This window comes from Hippocampus zosterae, chromosome 15, assembly GCF_025434085.1.
Source record: "Hippocampus zosterae strain Florida chromosome 15, ASM2543408v3, whole genome shotgun sequence".
Lineage (NCBI taxonomy): Eukaryota > Metazoa > Chordata > Actinopteri > Syngnathiformes > Syngnathidae > Hippocampus > Hippocampus zosterae.
The window spans coordinates 6,346,731-6,369,368 of NC_067465.1; the positions used below are offsets into that span (position 1 = coordinate 6,346,731).

General features: G+C 47.1%; 1 protein-coding gene across 4 annotated transcripts; it reads right to left on the bottom strand.

The window, feature by feature from the left end:
• Window positions 1–10: 10 nt before the first annotated feature.
• On the bottom strand, window positions 11–22,522 carry tox (thymocyte selection-associated high mobility group box). 4 transcript variants are annotated; one of them, XM_052087960.1, is made up of 11 exons: window positions 22,356–22,522; window positions 21,871–22,026; window positions 14,907–14,972; window positions 14,003–14,116; window positions 10,140–10,424; window positions 7,004–7,249; window positions 6,079–6,312; window positions 5,382–5,462; window positions 4,831–5,298; window positions 1,763–1,917; window positions 11–1,517 (listed from the first exon to the last, which is right to left on the bottom strand). In XM_052087960.1, exons 2-11 carry the CDS (start codon window positions 21,970–21,972, stop codon window positions 1,481–1,483), a joined length of 1,788 nt encoding a protein of 595 aa, XP_051943920.1. In that variant the 5' UTR covers window positions 21,973–22,026; window positions 22,356–22,522; the 3' UTR covers window positions 11–1,480. The 4 variants fall into 4 exon arrangements, with proteins under 4 accessions (XP_051943920.1, XP_051943918.1, XP_051943919.1 ...); XM_052087958.1 differs by having other exon boundaries at window positions 21,871–22,022; window positions 22,356–22,480; XM_052087959.1 differs by having other exon boundaries at window positions 14,003–14,113; window positions 21,871–22,022; window positions 22,356–22,479.
• Window positions 22,523–22,638: the final 116 nt, after the last annotated feature.

Consider the following 22,638-nt stretch of genomic DNA (forward strand, 5'->3'; position numbering starts at 1 on the left):
ACACCAAGAGTTGGGAGTAATGACTGCATGTGAGTGCAGCACTGACTTTATTGTCAAACACATTTTTTTTTAGACTCTAAAAATAAGAAAATCTTCATGGTAGTTGCCCAGAGTCCTTTCATCTGCCCCAAAACACGTTTAAAAAAAAAAAAAAGATACAAGGCGAGCAAAAAAAGACTTGAACACTAAAAACATAACTTGATTGAAAACATTGAAACACAGCCAACAAAGCAATAGTTTGGGGGTTCATAAATAGCCTCTGCGCACAGAGAAGTCGAGATGACAAAAGAGAGCGCGCTCCTCCTCGATATCAACCACTCCACTTTCTCTCCAGCACGCTCGCTCATGAACGCAAGCACGTACGCATTTTGGGTCCAAACCAATTCTGGAAAACCGGAAAGACAGACATGTGGAGGAGGAGCCGCCATCATATCAAGTTTTGAATTCAGCAAATAAGTAGTTGACATTTCATCATATCAAGGACTTAAATACATTTTGTGGTCAACAGATGCGAGAGCGTCACGACGAGAGAACATCGCGGGCTTGTGTGTGCTGTGCTCTTTTTCCTTTGGCTGCAGCGATGGAGGTAAAAAAAAAAAACGAACTCAATGGATTTAGAAGGGACAGCATGAACATTTAGCTGACAGGATTCTTAAGCGCTCTTAAGAACTTTTTAGAACGGGTAGTCCAGTTCAGATTAAAAAAAAAACAGGTAGATTTATTTTTTATTTGTATTTTTTTTGGGGGGGTGGGGGGCTGATAAGAATTTTATGAGGGCCACGCTGAAAAGATAAGAAAGAAAAAACAGTCTTAAATGAAACGTGCCAGAATATAAATACTTCATGTTAAGAGAATGAAGTTGGAATGTCACAGGGGCAAAATGGTGCATTCATTATCTTGGAAAATGAACTCCGTATTCTAGTAACATTGTATCAATTTATGACAATGCCATTTTCCTTTTTTTTTTTCCTTTTTCTTTTTAAGCGTGATCCTTTAATACTGCTTTGTCGCAGTCGGCTAGAATGACCCGCTTGCGAGGGCTCCTGTATGACATTATGTACACCAACCTTCACTCTTCAGAGCTCAGGCCTAAAAAAAAGCAACCCAGAAAAACCCTTCCTTTGTGTAACACATCCTTTCATTTAGAATCTATATACACTTAAGGAGGAGATAAAATTTAACTGGTCTAACTAATTTATGTGCAGGTGGGGTGGGGGCGGGGGGCTTCCTTTTTTGACCTGTTCTCTGTTTCCTCTAGGACACAGTGATGTGGCGCCATTCGTTGAGTTTCTCATATTTTCTGTCAGCTCTTACTGTACACCATTCTGCGTAAATCAACATTTAGTCAGTACTTTTGTCTTTTTTTGGGGGGGCGGGGGGCTCCGCTGAAAGTCCGCTTGAGTGCCTGGCTCCCGTAGAGGTTTGAACGAGGTCTCACCGTACTGAGGCGAAGGACGTTGGGAGTCACGTTGTTCTGAAATTAACTCAGGTACAAAGTTTTATCTCGTTGGGGACCTCTGGAGGACAGAAGACAAAATTGGGAAAAACATTTAGCAAAGCCTGAGATGTGACATTCCAAAAGCGCAACTCGGAAAAACGCTTCTCATAACTTTCCCTCTGCCAAATATTGGAATCGGCGTCAGCCGCATAAAACCCATCTCAGTTGATCTTACTTTGCGGCAGTGGGAACGCGCCGATCGGCGCACACGCGAAGAAACCGAAGCCCATTTCCCTGCACTTGCAATGTTTCCCCAACACGTACCCGTTGCCGTGGTAATCTCCGCTCCAGTCGAGAGATGGCTGATGGTTGGCCATGTGTCGACTCAGCTGGTGGTAGTCCACCGATGATGACATGACCGCTCCGCTATTCATCAGACCTCCTCCGATCGGCTGATACTCGGGCTGGAGCGAGTAGGCCTGGAAACAAATCGCATCAAACCGGGGAGTCAACCGGCGTTCAGAGAAACGTCAGCGAGCGCCGGACGCCGAAACTCCCGATTGCAAAGGCTGTTCCAGAGTTGACCGAGTGTACGCGTCATCGTGGCGGTAGGTGGATTTGTGGGCGGAGAAGAGCAGCCATCAAGTTGAGCGACGACACCGTTTGGAGTGTGTCGCTGACTGCGGGAGGAGGATGACGAGCAGATGAGAGAGGGAGAGGGAGGCGGACGGGCGCCAAGACCTCTTATGGCACCATGCTCCAAGAGTCAAATCAGCCGGTGCCGTGAAGTGTGTGTGTGCGCACGCGCAGATTGAGACAGCAGGCTGAAAGGGAAGTTAATCGGAGTGTTGTGTGTGAAAGAGGAGGACAGCAGGTGGTTGGGTTCTCCCCCTCTCCTTCTCTACCTCACCTATTCATCTTTTGTTGAGCAAATTCTTCTCCTTCACTCTTTCACAAAGACCCCATCTGCCTCTTTTGTCTCTTTACCCCCCCCCACACCCCCACCCGTAACACACACACAATTCTCCTCACTCCCCACTCAGAGGAGAAGAAAAAGTTTGGGCCTCTACTAACACATGCACGCACACACACACACACACACACACACACACACACACACACACACACACACACACACACTTCTATTTATGTATATATAAATCTTCAAATGGGAAAGGGAAGCGAGATGCAGTCAAATGAGAAATACGTTTCAGTCAGTGATGTTCCGTCAGGGCCAGCAAGGCCTTCTCTGCTGGCCTAAACATTCTCAGAAAAGTAAATATATTACATTTACTTTTCTGAGAATAACATAAATTTAATTTGTTTTTATTTTCATAAATATGTCATCTAAATTATTCTCTGTATTCTTTACGTCATATTATTTCCACTTAGTCGAGTGGCTTTCAATGTTATTTTAAATAACATTGAAAGCCACTCGATAAATAACTTTATTATGGTAGAGTTTTTAACCAATCATATTTCAGATAGCTTGTGTTGCCAGGTAAACTAAACTTGCTGGAGGCCTTCAGATTAAAAAGAGCTGTAAATGAACGGGCACAGTCAATTTGCAATAGCCAATCAGATCACGAGTCTGCGTACCAGGGGCAGCTAGAAGGGCTTACGTCATAGGTGTCAAACACATGTCCTGGAGGGGCGCTGTCATGCATGTTTTCCAAGTCTCCCTGTTTGCAACACACCTGATTCAAATGAACAAGTTCAATGTCAGGCTTGCGCAGAGGTTGCTGATGATCTGATCATTTGAATCAGGTGCGTTGCAAAAGGGAGACTTGGGGAAACATGCAGGACAGCGGCCCTCCAGGAGCTGAGTTTGACACCTACGGCTTACGTCGACACTGGACGTGCGCTTTCGGTGATTGACATCGCCTGCTAGAGGGAGCCCTTGCTTCATTTTGACCCAAAATGGCCGAAGGAGAAGACGTTGATCTGGATGTCGGACTACTTTCCAAACAATTTTCAAGACTGACCTTCCACTGGATTTACCAATTTAAGTACTTTTACCAAGGCAGCAAGGAAACATCAGAGCACGCCGAGGCACTTACAAGCCACGGTGCGTTTAGGAACGTTTGGGGACACTCGCGGAAATCTGCAGCTCAGTGAACAGGCACTACTTTGGTGAGTAAATGAATTTTATTTTACATTTCTTTTTATTTTATTTCGTTAGTATTAATGGTCACGAAATAAAATGACAAAGATATAAAAATGTATCAAATAAATCAGCTCACCTGCAATTTATAATAGCGCATTGTAGTCAGCTTTGTGCACTAAAATTCGTTCAATCTAAGCTGCTCAACATTTTCAGTTATTTGCAGTTGTATAGCCTATTCTCAAAATGCAAATGATCTTTTCATTTTATTTTCAAAGAATAGTTGGTTTTGTTATTGTGTGGTTGGTGTCTTATATGAAACTGCGACATTGCGCAATTTATTGGACAGACTTGTTTGTTATTCAGTATTTTTTAAATCTTTTAATTTTTGACAATATCTGTAAATTTAGTTTCCTGCTCTTAATTGTGAATTCATACTTGATGGTTTTAAATGCTCCTGAAATTAAGTGCCGCCTGACGAGCCTATATTGCGTTAATGTATGTGACGTCACTGAAGGCCTAAGGTTGAAATGCACGGCCCGCCACTGGTTTCAGTCAATCACATTTGCTCATAAAGCTGAAATAAAATCTTGACTTTTACAGCGCAAAACAAATGTCATGCAAGAAAACATTTATGGGTGCATTGAAGTGAATCGTGTGTCTGCAAACATCATCATTCAAGCTTTTTGGGCAACAAGTGCAGAGTCGATTGTGCTTTAAGCAGAATGCAGGCTGATACGTGATTGAATGCAAGCAGATTGCAAGCTGACTGTGCTGTTCTCTTGAAAAGGATTGGAGGATGTACAGGAATGTGTGTGTGTGTGTGTGGGAGGGGGGGCGGTCTGTGGTCCATACTGTGTACGGTTGATGGCTCCAGTTTTGGGGTCATTAAGAGATGGAATGGTTTCAATCTACGAGGCAACCTTGCGATGTGAATAGAAAAAAAGAATCTATTGTGTGTTTTCTAATATTTTCAAGATATGAGAAATATATGCGTGCAGATACATTTTGGTGACAATCGGTCACGATGTTTGGACAGCGCCATTTTATCCTCAATATATATTGAGCAATTCACTGCTGGAAAATGAATTTGGACCGGCGCGTTCCATGTTCAAGCCGTCGAAACGGCGCTTGTCTGCACTCATCGTACAGTTGATAAAGAAAGCATGCAGCGGCATCGTCGGTGAGCTCTGATTATTGGGGGACCAGCTGAGGCAGCCCAGGTCCTGTCAAGCCCCCGTTTGAAAAAAAAAACGACTTTCAAAGGTGTTGATAGGCAGCGACTGACCTGCGTGATAGCCGGAGAGTGCGCCATTCCCAGTGAGTGCGCGCCGAGCTGCTGATGCTGCCTATGTGGACTGTGCAGCCCCCCCAGGTGAGCTTGACCGTGGAGCGGGGGGCTGACCCGGTGGGGCGGGGTGGAGGCTTGCACCACGGCGCCGAGGGACAGCGCCCCCTGGTGAGGCAAACCGGGTCGCGGCACGGTTCCTCCGGAGGACAGTGCGTGAAGCTGGGCGTGGATCTGAGGGTGAGGCGGGGCCAGGTGAGGGTGTCCCAGACCGGGGCTCGGGGGGTGGTGGCTGAGGTTGGACGGGTGAGGGTACGACATGTAAATGCCCGGGTGGGCGAGCGAGCCGGAGGGAGGCTGCTGGCCCGCGTAGACGGACGGCTTGGATGTGAACATTGAGGCGGAGGAGGAAGAGGAAGGTGACGAGGTAGAGTGCGGCGGCTTCATCTCACACGGATCGTTGTAACTCTGAACAACCAAAGAGACGATCGGTTCACCGTCATGCCCGCAAGGCATCGCAATGTACGTGAACGTGTGCGCTCGTGTGATACCTGAGAGACCAGACTGGCCCTGTAGGCAGCCAATTGTTTCAGATACTCCTTCTTTGCTGTCTCTGTCTTCTTCTTATATACCTTCAGGCACAAACATTTCATTTTTGACACTACTTGAGCAATGCTTCCACTCAAATCGCTTCACGGATGGAATTGAATTAATAAGCGCGCGTCACATTGGACCGTGACGGAAATATCAGTCGTAGGTGCTCAGGAATATTTTCTCTAGACTGTAATTGTGAATCGTGGGCTCCACGCTGGTCCAATACTGTACTGATGACTTGTCGGGGCTGCGTTCCCTTGAGTTGGGCAATCATATATGCTGGAAGGTTGATCAACGCCGTCGGCTAATTTCATAAACACGCTAAACTACAAGAATCATGATGTGGCCGTTTTTCCGCCAAGCACCGCCACCAAATTGTCAGAGGCATGCTAGCTCCGCCCACTGGAACGCCCGGCGAAGCGCAAAGCAGTCCCAAACGCGGTACGGTAGACTTGGCCCGGCGTGAAAATGAAGGGGGTCGGGCTCCGAAAATGGGGCCATCTTAGACTTGGAAAACTTTTTCAAACGGTGTGTCATTGGCTTCGCAAAGAAATGTGACCGGAAGCAAAAATGATCCACATTCATATTTTCAAAATGGCACCATTCGAAAATAGTTTTCGTTCGGGCAGCGGGAGAACCAAACCCAGCAAATACCTGCTTCTGTTCCTCTCCCAGGCCGTCCCACATGGAGGCCACAATCTTTGACACTTCCCCAAAGGTGGCGTTGGGATTCTGGGCCTTGATGTTGGCTTGCGTGTCGCGAAAGAACAATGCGTAGGCGGAGACCGGCTTGACCGGCTCATTGGGGTCCTTTCGCTTCTTCTTCTTTGGCGTCTTGGCTTTCTTGGAGATGTCAAACGTCGCCGGGCGTTTCTCACCTCCGTTGCCCTGCCGAAACAAAGGACGGCGATGATATGAGCGAAGGAAGCACCCGAGCGATGGGGTTAAAATGCTCAAAACCCGTTCTGGCTGAATGTTGTTGTTTTACACGCACCCAAAAAAAGTTCGCTCTTGACTGGCTTGATATGACGTTCTTATGCTGTGCGAGAGAAATGTTGCGTGTGGTGGTCCACACGCAACATTTTTGGTGGTCCAACACCAAATTTTGAACTCCAAGGTGCTTGAGGTGTTCATCTCCTCCCAAATTTGTCATTAAAATGTGAGCAAATAATACTGGCGGGCAATTCGGCGTGTCACACACCATCCGCAGCTTGAAGTAAGCAGCCGACTTTTCAAGGTGTGGGAGTGAATTTGGAAGAAAAAAAAAAGTCATTTTCTACCTTGCCTGAAGCCAACGTTACCTTCTCATTTTTTTTCCATCGCGCCCAGGGAGAACAGAGAAAAAAAAAGCGGGTAAATATTTTTCCACGCAACTGTGATTGTTTCATTTCCTCAGAATATCAGCAAGAACATGTCGTTTTTCAGTATGAGTCACCCAAAAGGGAGGGAGGGAGCTGATTTACATTGACTTCATGTGCAGGGGGGTAATGAGGGTCTTATCTCGCGCGCGCATGTCTGCGCACGCCCACACACATGTGCATTCAAGGAGCCTATAGTGCGGGTGTGTGTGTGTGTTTACCCTAAAGCCATCCTCGTTGTCGTCCTCATGCGTCGAGCTGGACGGAGACGGCGTGGCCGATTTACTTGCAGGTGGAGATGGGGAATTGTGGGTGACGGACTTGGCGGCGAGTCCCAGCTGGGATTGGTTGATAGTGGACAACTGGCCGGCTTGGTTGATGGCCGCTGGGTTTTTGGATCCGAGTGCAGCTTCAATGGGCTGTTGGCTGCCAGTAAACCGAGAATCAGAGTTTACCATTTGTTGCATCTGCGTGAACAAGTGACAAAGGATGTTAATTGGAGGACATTGCGAGTTTCCGCTTTGTGGTGTTTTGACATCAACTACATAAAAACCTCTCCTGCAACTGTGTCAAGTTTTCTTAAAAAAACATTCCAAATGTCAGTCAAACGGCACAAAATCACAAGCGCAACTTGTGACTCATTATAAAGCTTCACAATTGCAGTGTGTCGTTATTTCGTGACATTTCGTGCCTGTTTCTCAGGAAACCAAAAGTTACGCGAGCCAACGTCCGCTGCAGTCAGAGATGTTCGTGGATGTCGGTCGATGCCGACGTTGACACTTTCCTCTCGGTACGAATCACCTAATAGCGGATGCGGTCTGGTGTGCCGGCCCCTCTTGAGAACACATTACCGGAACCTGATTACCGGCTGCGGTCTCCCAAGACATATGTGGTCTGTCAGCGCTCGAACAAGCCAGAAAGGCGTCGCAGTGATGCATCGGCGAGCCAAAATGTGGAAAATATCTAAGCCGTGGTTTGGTGGCATTTAGTGGCTTCAAATATTGCCTCGAGACACGCTCATTTTATTCCATAGTGAAAAGGATTCTTGTTTGCTGTCAGACGCACACCAAATCCTCTAAAATATGATGGGTTATATTTTGTGTACCACCAAATGATTTTCGAGTGGCAATCAGTTTTAAAATTTTGAGATTCAGGGCCACACAACTGTTCAGTGGATGGAAAAATAGTCCATTTGTTCTCAATTTTGCTCTTCGGCCGCTCTCGATCATGTGTGTTTAAATAAGAAGCAAAAAAAGAACGGACTTGTTTGTTTTGGGTTCGCGAGGAAGCATATGGCCATTTTATCTTAATGGCCATATTCGTACAATAATCCTTTTTTTTTTGTTACAGTTACTATATGTGGGATCTGTGTTTTTTATTTAAAAAAAAAATATATATATATATATATATATATATATATGCATGCACAGTTGTTTAATTTTTGTCCCGCAACCAATTAGGTGTATAGTCTACTTTAAAAAATTAATCTGGATCCAGATGATTTCATTTCATGATGCGCAACCACTTAACGAAATAAAACTGAGTTAACTCAAGAAGAAAAAAAAAAAAGCAGTGGAACAAAATGCCCTCGAGCTTCTTACTACCAGTAATTTGCAGGTCAGCATCTTACATCGGCACTCTGCTGCCATGGTTTACTGTATGCGAGTTGAAATGTGAGGTCATTTGCTGATGCGCTTTTGTACTTCACAGCACACTTTTCTCCGAATCATCATAAATATGCCAAAATCTCCCAAAAGAGCGGCTGCAATCTCAATATGAACGAGCTTGCCATAGCTCTATAGGAAACACACACACACACAGACGATGACTTGAATCTCTATAGCGCTCTCTCCACCCCGATGAGCCTGAGCCAGGCATAGTTGCCAGGCAACCATAAATCATGGACTGGCAGTAAATGTATAGTAGCACGCGGGGATGTAAAGAGGGGAACAAATAAATAAATAAGAGAAAGATGGAAAAAAAAGTAAGGCACTGAGAAAAAAAAAGTTTCAGGCCAACTAAACAGCAGATGAGAGATTTGTGGCACTGAAATGCAAATCAAAAATCAATGAAAGAAGAGAGAAGAGAAAAGGTTGTCTCATGACCTAAATCAAGATTAAGAAGAATGAGCAACAACTAAGGAGCTCAACATTTAGATCCTCACTTTGCTGAAGTCTCCTAAGATTTTTCGGAGTTATTAAAATCTCAGGTGAGAATTATTGCGCTACAATATCATGTCGATTCTGCCCATATCATCGACCGGTTCTTCTATTTCAGTTGTCGGAACTGAGATAGCAAGCAGAGACAAAAAGTCGAAAAGTGAAAACGTTTCAAAATCAACTTTTCCTCCAATGAGGTCGTGTGGCACCCTCCAAATATTTTCCTTGGTCTCATCGCTTCTCCAACAGAACTCATGAGCAGCAACATTCATCGCAGACTAAAATGAGTTTGTTTCGGGTTTCGTGGCGAATAAATCAATCCTGATAAAAACGATAATAGTCAGGGCAATAACGGCAAGAATGAGCTCCTAGATTGACAAAATGCCTTCCACAATCCCATCAAACAAATACAAAAGAGCAAGATTAAAAATGGATCTTCAAGAGTGATGATTGCTGCCGCGGCTCGCCGAAAGGCAGCGAGCACTCAAAGAATAAAAATGCTTCACTCTCCTTTGAAATGATGCATCCATCCATCAATCCATTTTCTACCTGCTTGTCCATTTCAGGGGTTGCCGAAGTTTCGAAACATATTGCGAGTCATGTTTTGGAGGCGGCACGGCGCTCAAGCCTAGTCAATTCCCGTTGATTTCCATTGGATCGCAAACCGTCTCGAAGGGCTTCACCTGCCCACAGTTGACAAATATTAAAAACCGGAACACCCCAAGAGGGCGACGAACAACTCCAAAAACCCCATCAAGGGAAAAAAAGAAAAACCTTGAGAAGGGGCCGCAGATGGGACAATCCCCCACCCAGCGCGAGCGGGCCGCAATGGATGCCCAGCGGACGACCGGTGAGCACACGGACCTCATGGTGCCGAGGTGCAGGGTTCTGGCCTTCCAGAGTGGAGTTTGCATGTTCTCTCCCCGGGTCTGCGTGGGTTTTCTCCGGGTACTCCGGTTTCCTCCCACGTTCCAAAGCATGTATGGCAGGCTCACAGAACACTCGAAATTGTCCCGAGGGGTGATTGCGAGCGCAGACGGTTGTTGGTCTATGTGTGCCCTGCGATGGGCGGGCGACCGGTTCAGGGTGTCCCCCCGCCTGCTGCCCCCGAAGACGGCTGGGATGAGGACTTTGAGAAAATGGATGGCTTGAAACACAAAGGTGGTTTTTAATTGTGAATTATTTTAGCGCCACTCACCACAGAGAGCGTACTGGTCATGGCCGCCCCGTCTGGGCTGAACGTCCCCCCATCTTGGTTCAAGACGGGCGCCCCCTCCTGACCGGCGGGCATCGCGGCCAGATTCATCCCCTGCAGCCGGTAGGGGTGGTGCGGAGCTGAGCCGTTGTCGCCATCCAGCGGGGGGTAGGCTCCGCCGGAGGAATCGTGGGGCGGATGAGGGGGCAGCATGTGCTCTGGCGCCGTGGGGGGGGTGATGGGTGGAATGTTGAAGTCGTCATCACCCAAACCGGCCACTGAGTAGGACTGAAGACGAGGAGATTTCAGAGACCGTGAAAATCTGTCATCTTCATCCTACAAATACTATTCCATCCGCTCACTAAAGGTCGGACAATCCACATTGCGACATTGCCACCACCTCGGTCCTCAAGCATAACACGGCATGGAAGAACAAACATCCTTTTTAGTGATTATTAATACATACGACCGCCTATTCATGAGCCTCGGCCATATGCTGACATCGGTCAGGAATTCCTTCGGTCGCAGGAATTCGGACGTGACGATTCAGGCAAGCACAAAGCCGCCGAGTCGCGTCAGCTGTTTGTCGGGCATGCGGGGAAAGCTTCTCTCTGGTGCATCAACATGAAACAACAGGGCTGCCCATAGGGCTGTTTTTTTAATTATTATTATTAATTTTTGAAAAAAAAAACGCAAAATTGGCGAGGGATCAACGCACGCATTGCGATTGTAACAATGTGTTCAACTCTGAATCTCTGTGCTTTTGTTTTTTTTTGTCTCCCTTCCTTTCTACCAGTAATTAGCACCCACATTTTAGCCACCCTTGAATCAAAGTCAAGCAAACAATCACCCTCATTTTCTATGTAGAAAGCCAGTTCCTCACAACGGAATAGAAAGAAAATCCATTTGAGTTGTGACATGCCAAAGGAGGGAGGGCTCTCCGTGCTTAACTATTCCGAGAGCCACGACGTGAGTGAAATGGAGGGTGAGGGAACGGTGCGAGAGAAGAGTGAGAGACACGAGGGCTCAAAGAAAGAGGCGGCGTTGCAGAAGCCCTCTCATACTAATCTGACAGACGAGATCTTTTATAGAGAGTGACAGCTTTTCTGCTTGGCTAGCCACACCGGTCTCTCCCTCTCGGACTCTTTTGCTCCTCATCGCTCAGCATCCTTCTCCTTCCGGCCCTCGTTGGCTCACTCGCTCTTCTAATCTCATCCGTGATTTCTCTTTCATCTCTCTCGCGCTTTGGCCGAGCCAAAATGGGACGCCGACTGGCGAGTTGCATGACTTGCGAGTCCTCGGACGAATGATGGATATGCTCACTGTGTTAGAAACGGTCACGGCGGGAAGATGAGATTTCTCAGTTGACGATGAAAGCCGAGAGCCACGCACGCACGCACAGAAAAAAAAAAAACCGGAAGAAACAAACAAAATCACAAATGTTGAAGGTGTGTGGAGAGCAGAAGCCCATTTGGGGCAACCCGCATTTGGAGGCTGGAGTGCTGGCAGTCCCACCTCATCACAAGGAAGTCGAACGCTGTGACTTTTCTTCCAGCCAATCAGTGCACTAAAATCCTTCCCGCGTGCAACCTCGAATGTCAAACACAATGGGGGGGCTCTGTTCTGGGAGGCTGGTTGATTGCCGATTGTTTAATGAAAAAAAAAAAAAGGAACATTTTTTTTCCATTCAGAAAGTAGACTTTGCAGTCTTTTCAAAATATCTAAGACTGTCTCTATGACCTGACGGTAGAATATTAATAATAATGATAATAATACATTTTACTTGTGGACGCCTTTAAAGCTCTTTTGAAAAATCGTCCCTCTCTGGCCTCATGCCTCAACTTTCATTTTTAATTATTATTCCTTCAACTTGTCACTCCGCGACTACTCGGTCGTTTTCATAAGCAAACTTTCACTCGCGCTCAGTCCCGGCTGCGGCACACCTCCCCGGGGCGCTGATAGTTTGCTTGGGGGCTCTTTATTATTGCAGTGCAGTGTACACTGGTACCCCCCACCCCAAAAAAAAATAAATAAAAAAGAATTGGGACCAGGGCGGCCCGGTAGTCCAGTGGTTAGCACGTCGGCTTCACAGTGTAGAGGTACCGGGTTCGATTCCAGCTCCGGCCTCCCTGTGTGGAGTTTGCATGTTCTCCCCGGGCCTGCGTGGGTTTTCTCCGGGTGCTCCGGTTTCCTCCCACATTCCAAAATCATGCGTGGCAGGCTGATTGAACACTCTAAATTGTCCCTAGGTGTGAGTGCGAGTGGTTGTTCGTTTCTTTGTGCTCTGCGATTGGCTGGCAACCGATTCAGGGTGTCCCCCGCCTACTGCCCGAAGACGGCTGGGATAGGCTCCGGCACCCCCCGCGACCCTAGTGAGGATCAAGCGGCTCGGAAGATGAATGAATTGGGACCATTTGGCAAGCTCTCGGTCGATTGCGATCGACGTATCTACCCCCCCCCCCCTCTGGGGGTACAAGGTGGAAAGTGCCTGACCCCCAGTGGGGTGAACACAGCTTTTACTTTGGCAGTTCAGCATCAAGCATCACCGAGAGCGGCGACACGTCGAGTTCTCCGAAACGGTGATTGCCACAGTTTTGACGCTCACGTAGGACTCGTTCCTAAATTTGTCACTCGTCCGTTCAGCTATCAAGAGTTCCTAGTGGACTCTTTTCACTCTCCACGTCAGTTCTGAGCTGGAGAGCCCGGTGACGCGGGTCAGCCGGTCCGTCCGAAGCAACAAATCTGGCCCTAATGGAGTTTTAAAAACTACCGCAGCTGAATAAATTACACGTTTTGTCCGTCTGTCGCGTTTGTTCCATCACTTCTTCATGTTGTGCATAAATTAGCGCCCCTTGCGTCTCTCCTCTCGCATTCATTCGGACACAAAAGCCTGCGCCGGGAGCTTCTCCAAAGACTAATGTAGTCAGGATTAAGTCCTTTTTGTTGATGTCGTGTCCCCATTCTTGGCACATTTCGCCCAACGGCATGTCTTCAACAATTTCCAAATGCCGCATTTTCTTTCTTTTGGCCACCTGCACCCAACTGCCCTCTTTGCAACGTTTTAGACGCGATCATGCGAACGTTGACTTTTAAAAGAGTGAAATAAAAATTGTCCATCTGATTTTGTCGCCGTGCGTCGTCCTCGAGGGCGTACGCTTGATTCAAAGTGATGGTAAAGGCTGATTAGCCCCAGGGTGGACCTCAAAGTATCCTTTGACGCTCAACCAAATTGCTTGCGAACAGAGGCGCGTTTGATCGTTCTATCGTCGACATCGTTCTCTGCTGTCAAATCGGTTGTTTGAGGTAAACTAGGGGCTGAAAACGGGAAACTCATGAGAGCTTGCAGGAGGGAAGAAACTAAAAAAACGCTAGCGATGTTCAGGCTGTGACATCAAGTCAACAGATGTGACACAACACGTCAACAAACAAGAGCGGAGGGCAGTCGGCATGCTGCCTTTCTTTCTTTCTTGGCATTATTTTCTGCAAAGCCCCGTTCTTGAAATTATTCCTGTTGTGATTTTCAGTGGCATGCGAGTTTCGCATACGCCATACGTCATTCCCAACGTCCACATCAACTCCAACGTTGTGCTTGCATTGAGTGTTTTATGATGAGAGAGACTTTTTTTCTTACTTCAACTACTTTAGGTGCTTATTGACCTTATTTCGAAGTATTCTGTACCCTCAATGGATTTGCGTGTGAATTTTCGATGTGTTTCTGATGTCAAAATGCAAGGATTCAAACATTCGCTTTAACAACTCCTTATACGGCGACAATCGCAAGCGCTTGTCTAAATACAAAGTTATTATCAAATATGTTATGATACCGGTTTGTGAGTCTGTGTGTGTGTGTTTAGTGGTCCACTCACCCAAGGCAGACGGTGTGTGTTAGCAATGTGCGCGTCCCTCCGCCAGTGCTGCGAGGAAGGGTTGGAAGGCGCTGCCTTGCTCAGGGGCTGAGGGGGCTGTGGTGCACGAAACTGCTGGAAGTACAGAGACAAGAAAAAGAAAAAAGGGGGATTCAGATGAGGCCTGACGAAGGCCAAAGGTCAAACAAAAACACCAAGTGGTAGATGTATGTACAGTAGATATATATGCTGTATATATATATATATATAGATAGATAGATAGATAGAGAGTAGAGGAGCGACTCTGTTGTCATCTCCCAGCCTCAGCTGGAAGAGCTGCAAATATGGCGGCCTTTGAGTCAAGTGGAACCCCCGGCCGGCTCTCATAAAACTCATTCAGGGCTTGCAGCTGCTTATTTGGGCAAACGACTCAAGAAATAATAAATGTACAAAGCATTGACTTCAAAAATTTTTTTCCCATTGTAGAATGCACTCTTAGGTGCAGCGATGCTTTTTCCTTCCTTGCAGATGTATGCGCATGTAGTACCACAGTCTTCTTTTTGTTGTCAATTTATTCGACGACAACAACAAAAAGGAGCAAATGTGTACATTGGAAAAAAAATGCAAGCAATACAATTTCACTCATGTTTTTGCGATTATAGGGTGAGGGGGTCACCTGGGTACGCGTGTGGATAGAATGGGTGGCAAAAACCAGAGGGCAGGGCAGAATCATATTGGAGGGAAAAAAACAAACAACAAAGTCGACAAGCCATAACATGACTCGTAGCTTTGCTCTTGATGTCCGTTCTCGTCTTTCATTGACACTTTTTGGTTTGCAATGTCCATGATAATATCTTTTGATTTTTCTGTACTCTTTGGTTTGGTACCTCGACAAATACAAAAGGAGCATGAAAGAAAAACTAACCTGGTCATTTGCGCCATAGTCAAGGCCCGTTTCTTGCATATTCAGGAACATGGCGTCGCCTTCCAACTGGAGAGAAGACAAACGAAAAGCGAGAATGTTACGATTCATGTGAACTGTTTCACTAGCCGAAGGGAAAAGACATGTTTCTTCCAAATACACAAACCTGATGAGATTACGAGAAATGAAGCTCTATGAAATCACATTTCAATGCTGCATTTACTTCCTTATTTTCCCCTTTTTGACCGCATCGATTTGGTATGTTACCGTGGCAGCCTCTGTTTTCACACAATATTCAAATACTGGATGGTTTCCTCCACTGCTAATTATTGTTTTGGTTGTCAAACAGACACGTGGGTCCTCCGTTTGAACAGGTGCGGAGAAGTAAAACAATCTGATGCGCAGGCTCACGAGCGCGCACAAAAACACGCACGCGCGCACACACACAGGTAGACAGGTGTAACTGCCCCCCCCCCCCTCCGCTTGCCAGCTGCCTGGTGTTATGCAAATGGCGTGTCGGTTTACAGAGCCAACAGAAAGCCAAAAGACGATCGCGATGAGGCTCGCACGGAAACAAGAAAGGCGACTTGCGTCGGAAAATGACAACCTGCCCAAAGAACGATGACTCGAAAGAGTAGAAAAGGAAATGTTGAATTTCTGGAAGGTATCCGCTCCATGTGGGTCGCGGTAGAAACAAAGTCAAAGTCCGAGTAAGCAAAGTGAGTGCCCCCCCCCCCCGGCCGCCCCCCCAGAATTATGAGAGCAGGTGTTTTCAGCTGCCGGGTGACTGTTGACAAGGCTGCATTCAAACATGAACAATCCTCACGGCGACGAGCTCAGATTTCTCAACACTATCGAGTGGTTTTAGAATCGATCATTCTGATTCCACCGATTCGTCGAATCATCAGATAATAAAATACAAAATAGACGCTGGTGAACTAACAAGCAGTCGTCGTAATTGTGGGGGAAAGAATTGCAAATGGACCAAATTGTTAACGTTGTCCGACACGGCTTGAAAGTCCATAAAGAAGGGCAAAGAGGAGCATTTGATCCTCAGGTTTGAATTCACAGATCCAATCGGAATGAATTTCTTTTGCGACTGAAACGTGACAGTGGAAAGAGATGGAGGTTTGTGTGTGTGTGTGTGTGTGTGTGTATCTCTCTCTCTCTCTCTCTCTCTCTGCCTTCATGCCAACCTCTCCTCATCCGTGTGTGTGCGCGTGTGTGGGAAAGCAAAGGTTTGAATAACAAGCAGCCAGTTAAGTGGGTCAGGGTCGGAGTGAAGGGGGGAGGAAAGGGGGAGAAAGGTGGAGAGAGACTATTAGGATGACTGAGAAGGACAATGGAAAACGAAGAAGCTTTCGACAGCCGAAACATACACTTGCTAAAGGCTTGGATGGGGGAGAGCGGCGAAAAACACCGGCTAGGAGTCAAGCAGCAAAATTCTTTTTATTCCCTTTCGCTTGAAACCGCAAACCCGGTTGGGTTTTCACCTTGTCTTTCCAAACAGATGTCACCCTACAGCGAAAAGTGTGCCCCCCCCCCCCACCACAGTCAAGCCTAATTGTTTGTTTTTGCCGCTGCATAGCAGCGTCCGGGGGAATCAAAGCCGCGTCTTACATATGGATGGACGTGAAAATAGCCCGAGAGCACCGTTTGACCCTCAAGGTTTTGTCTGAATTTATTGGGCCGGTCTGGATTGCGTACATGTCGGTTTACTCCAAAGTGCATTAAGAGAACATAAATCAACTTAGCATAGGCAGAGATGGCCGACTGCCTGTGTGTGTGTGAGAGAGAGAGAGAGAGAAAGAGAGAGAGAGAGAGAGAGAGAGAGATTCGCACAGCTGTGATAGGTCAGCTCTCCATTTTATGTTTATCAGTCTTGTCACCATGGCAACAATATAAACACTTTTTTTTTTTTTTGCTCAACCCAATTCGCCGTCACTGTGAGCAGAGTGTGTGTGTGTGTAATTTCGATGTGCTCTTAGGATGTCACTTGAATGTTTATCCTTTAATGTGTGCGGATGGAAAACGGACAAATCCTGAAACAGCTGTTTGGTCACGGCCCTTACACGGCCGTTGCGATTATTTCTCAAGATAAATTCAGCCGGTGGGGGGGGAAATAAAATAAATGAGAATGTTTGTAAGGCTTATGGGCTTGTGAGAACACCTCAGCTCTGCTTTTGATGTTTTTCTGACAGTCTTTCAAGAGAGTTCACCTTTCTTTGATAGGTGAGATTTGCAACAAACACAGATGCAACTTTTTGGGAGGGTCGGGGGGAACCTTGCTGGGACCCACTTGGGCCCTGTTTTCAGGACTGTGTAACAGTATCACTTGGAGAAGGTGCCGTGAACCTTTTTTTTTTTTTCAAAATTGCTGCGCATGCCTGATGTGGAGGTGGTCACGATCATGTCCACAGTCGAGTCTCCGGATTGAAATATGGTGAGCGTGGTGGCTGGTGGCGGGGCGGCCATTGGGAATTGCCTTCATTCTGGTACATTTGAGGGGCCGGGCCATCACGGCTGCCATTCGCTTTGTCCGTCACAACGATCTTTCGCTTTTGGCAAACATCATTACACGGGGAAAAAGGAGATTTTCCGGAGGGGTTTCCCCAAGCAATGATGCAAATCTTTTGCCCTTCGTGCCGCATGCGCATGCCGTCCGCACACTCGCCCATGACAATTCAACGCTGATTGCGTTACATGATTTGATTGCAATGTGTTTGTTTTGGAAATGAACTTGGGATAATTAGTCTCTTCTGGCAATTCTGCGTTCCCCCCCCCCCCCCCCCATCTGTTGCCTTTGGCATAGCTCTCCCCCCCCCCCCCCTTCACCGCTGCGTCTCCGCATCCGCGTGCTTCAGCTAAGTCGGGCCTTTTTTCGCCGCGACGGGGCTCGGTGTCACTCCGTCATCAATGCGCATTTGTAGTGTGGGCGGGGAGGGGGTCGGGGAGGGGTGAAAAATCTCCGCCAACGAGGACAAACGACTTGTAAGTTAGATTGCACTCTGAGGGTTTGTGATCAAGACCAAAATAATACACGGGCTTGGCATTGAGGGGAAGGCGCCCCTCTCAACAGCTGCGACCGAACATTTCCTCCAATCGGCCTCCGTTCTAATAAACGCCGCGTGCAGATGCCGCCGTCCACTTGAACAGATGAGCACTGCACAAAACTTGTTTTTTACCCCGGTGAAAATAACCGGGAACACGATTGGCGGCTCAATATTTGGTAAAACCGGCGTACCAACTGGCATCTCCAGATTTTGGTGTCAACGCAAGCCTCGATGCACTTGTCACTCTCCCCTGACTTTTGAAATCCATTGCCAAGGTTTCAGTCACCCTATTTCCATTCTCCGCTCGATTGACCTTTCACAAGGTTTTACTCATACAGTCGTTGCGTGAATGAATCGGAAAGGCCGCAATCCGGCACACGGGTCAGGCGAGCCTGCTCTTGCGAAGGCACTTAGTTCCCGACTTTGGCGACGTTCATCGGTGAGCCCGCACCCAAAATAAGAGACATTTTTGACATCTCCTTTTTCCTCTGAACTCACTCAAAAGTATTCCGATGAAAAGATTTCCTGTGCGCACCCACAACACGATGCTTCAAACGGTTCCCGTACGATTATCCCGCAACAGTCCACTTCTCGTTATCCTTCACGCAAAGAATTATCGCTTACGTATATATAAAGGAAACCAAAAATCACACCGTGCCGGTTTTGCGTTGATGCTTATCTCAGGTCGAAGAGCCTCTCGTCATCTCATGCGGAACGCTCGAAGAATGTCGAATATTGCCGAGCCATCTCAGGAAGTCCAAACAATGTCCGGAGAAACGGGACCGCCGTTGCCCTTTCACACATGTAGCACACAGGAAATTGCCTCCATCAGATGTTTTCGCATGGATTGCGACCGCTCTGTTTACTTTTATGGAGAAGGGGACGGGGGGAGTCCGAGCCCTGTTCAGTCCGTCGAAATAAATCAAATGCATTGTAGTAGCCGATTCAAAGAGATAGCGACCTTCTTGAAGCAGAAAAAAAAAAATCTCCGGTGGCATTGCACTGTTGCAGATTCAAAACTATGCCAAAAATGAAACACGTTAAGGCCGAATGACTGCACGCATCGGTTTTAAAAACGTTTTTCCCAATGGGAATGTTGGCGCACGTCAAATTGACAATTTCAAGGAAAATGGAATAGATTTGATATCACTTGCATTGGAAAGTTATCCATTTGGATACTATACTGCCGTCTGCAGAGAGCATTGTTTCAAACCTATGACCAGCGGGCCGAATCCGGACCATCCGCCCGGGGATCAATCTAATATTTAAAAAAAAAACATCTGCAGTTCCCATATTGTCGGCTAGGGGGCGCTTTGTTTTAGTGAGCCCAGATAACATGAAAACAACGATGCATTGAACGATGCCGTCCGGAAGCGGCATTTGATTCCAACGCGTGATGCACTTTTTCGGTTGCCCCCCGCACCCTCACCGGCGAAACGTCATGTCTTTGCACACCAAGGAACATAAATAAAACAAAGCTACGCTCAAAGCTCCTCCCACGCAAGCGCTTGGGTGAGACTTTGTAAAATGGGCTGCCACTCGGGACATGACGCCCAACCTTGTTCCGTTTGTGCTTCAGGGGCAAATGCTCAGCAAGACGAGGCATTGCTGCGAAGGTTCTTCATTTGTTCCGATTGCTTCCCGGGTGTTGAGAGATGAGTTTTATTTGCTTTCCACAAGACTGTGACTAAATGTTTTGCGACATGGTTACAATCGCTGCATGCATAACGCACTTCGATCCATGTCAAACTGAGTAAAAGTGTGGTTGCAATTGCACTTGTTAGTTTTAGTTTTTACGTTGTTCATCAGATATTAGGTCAGTGGAAATGCATTTTGGATCAAGAGTTTCATAAGTGACTTCATTTCTGGGGGGCATGACTACAAAAGAGGAAAAAAAAGTGGTCTTATTGTTGGTTCTGTGTCATTTTGCAATTAGTTTGCTGTTACCTCTCTGTCTGTCCGCCTTCAATTTTTTGAACTAATCTTGTCAAATGTCATTTTTCGTATTTGGGCCGTCGTTTGGACACCACTGCTGTATCAGAGGGCAACCTGCTTTTTTTTTTTCCCCCTCTGAAACTAGAGGTTGAACTGCGGAAGCGGGATGGAAAGTCTGCTCGGTTCACTCGTTAGTTTGACACTGCACATGTGGTCATCTCAATGGGAAGTTGAAGTTTGCGGTGCGTGTGCAGCCTCGGCTTCGTAATCGCGCGCGGGATACCGAGCGGATTCTTGACATTGTGCTGCCGATTGTCTCCGCTCAAATGGCGATGGAAAATCTGCCTCTGCGTCCTTTATGTTGCCACATGTGGAGGACACGCCTCTCTTTTCGTTTTCTTTTTGAATAGCGCCACTTTCTTTTTGCTTTGGTCTCCTCCGATTTGCTTTCTTATTCTTCTGACTTTTCCCCTCTTCCTGTCTCACCGCCTCCGTGCCTGGCTGTGCTTTTCCTGTCTCTCGTCCTCCTCTATATTCTCTTGCTCACTGCCCCCCCCCCCACACAGTAATATGATCTCGTCTATCAGACCGACAGAGCCATGAATCAAAAGACACAGGGAGAGAAATATAGTACAAACCTCAGCGGCCCCACCCCCCACTACAACCACACTCATCTGCAACATCCCTACCCCCAACAACTCTCTCTCTCTCTTTCTCTCTCTCTCTCTTTTTCTCCATTCCCTACCCCCAACCACACAGCCCGCTCTCCATCCACAGCCTCGATCTTCCATCTCTATCTTTTCTCAAACAAACACTCGGGGCACGACGGCATACCTTGGCGCATGCAACCAAATGCACGAGAGCAGCAGGTTGCAAGGCTTCAAAGTGTCCATGGCCAACATCCGAGACGCTAACAACAATAATGTGGCATTTTCATAGAATGCCCCCGTTTCCGGGTCAGAGGTCGAGAGGGGCCAAAGTACCGTACCGTGTCCCGATCATGGGCAGCCTCCGGTTTGTCCTTTGCATCACCTTCGTTCCGCCATGCCTCTCTTGAAGTGCGTACATGTAAGAGTGCGACCGTACAACGTGAACAGATGCTCCACTTGGCCCCTCTATCTGAAACCTCAGCGGAGGCACCTCGGACGATGCTCGCCTGCTATTTCAGAGCCGAACTAGTCGCACTTTCATCTTGGAGAGCAAAAGCGAGTCACTTTATTTGTCAAGCCAGAAATAAAACACTGCGGCCGACTTGAGCTTCCTCAATCCCAAAGTGACTTGCGATAAGGGATTACCATAAATTATATCCTGATGAATTTAATACGGGGGCATTACAAGATGATGTTTGTTTTTTTCCCTCCTGCAAAGAGGTCGTTTCTCCTCCCTTAAGACAACCACGGTATTTATCATGGAAATGAAGCGCAGACGACAAACAAAGTTGACACGACTTATTTGGATCGCTGCTCGGCTGTATGCAGCTATGAATGGATGGATATCCAGTACAAGCATTTTCTTTTGCAGCCTGGAAAACCTTGACAGGACTCTTCAGTGAAATTAGAAAATCGCAACTCGGCCAGTCACAGGTTCCTAACCCTGATCCTTTATCTTGCCCAGGAAGGGAGGAAGAGCTTCTCAGACTACAAAGTTAACCAAGTATCAAGAAATTCCCCCGAAAATGATCAAATGCTCAAAAATGACATTTGTTGCCTTCAAATGACATGAGTGAGAAAACAACCAACCAACAAAATCACAGTTTGACATCAATAGACCGCTGTAGCAGTCACGGCCATAATTAACTTCAGGTTAATAAAGCAATTAATTTACTATTTCATTGGCAGGGCAAGGCAGATGAATACCCTTACAGTTAATTAAAGTGTGTGTGTGTGTGGGTTGGGGTGGGGTGGGGGGGCAACACAAAGGTGACTCTCCTCTGCCAGACAATGAGCAACACGAGAAGGTTGCTGCTCTGCGTCCCCTACCTTGGTCCCGAAGGCCGGCTCCAGGTAGGAGAGCTGGCCGAGTCGGCCGTGCTCCGACGCGGTCAGGGGTTGAGGAGGAGGCGGGTAAACTGTCACATCCATGGCCCGATATACATCCGCTTCCTCCGCTGTTTTATTCTTCTGGTTGCTTTCTTCCTTTAGCAAAATATAAAATAAAATAAAAAAATAACCATAAACTAATGATCGTTTTGTTCTGTTCTTTGATAAAGTTGGGAGGTCCCTGAGCAACCGTAAGCAGAAACATCCACGAGAGTCTCCGGGAAGGCAACGTCACTCGCGGGGATTTGCAAGGTTTGGGGAAATGAAGGTGAAAAGGCGGCTTTATAGGATCCCGCAAGTTTTGGAACAAGGGCTTCTCTCCACGCCGGTTTTCATGCTCCAATGACTCCCCGAACTTTCAAGTCGACACGAGTCTTCGTTGACAATGAATCAATTGAAAACTATTTTTAACCGGGATAACTCACTGTAAGACGCGTCTCCGCCTGTCTGTGTGACGGTCGCGGTGTTTTGAGATGCGACTGAAACAGTTTGAATGCTGTGCTCTTGCTCTTGCTCTTGCTGCTGATCTTGCTGCTGCTGCTGCTGCTGGCGCGCGCTGCTTGGAGCTCCGCTACTTCGCCAGGCACTCATACAAAGAGAGCGCTGGCATCAAGCTGACATGGGCTAGCATAAACGGATCCGGAAAAGATTTTGTTTTTAACAAAATAAGAGCGACCGACCCCATTTTGTTTGGACCAAAACAAGGAC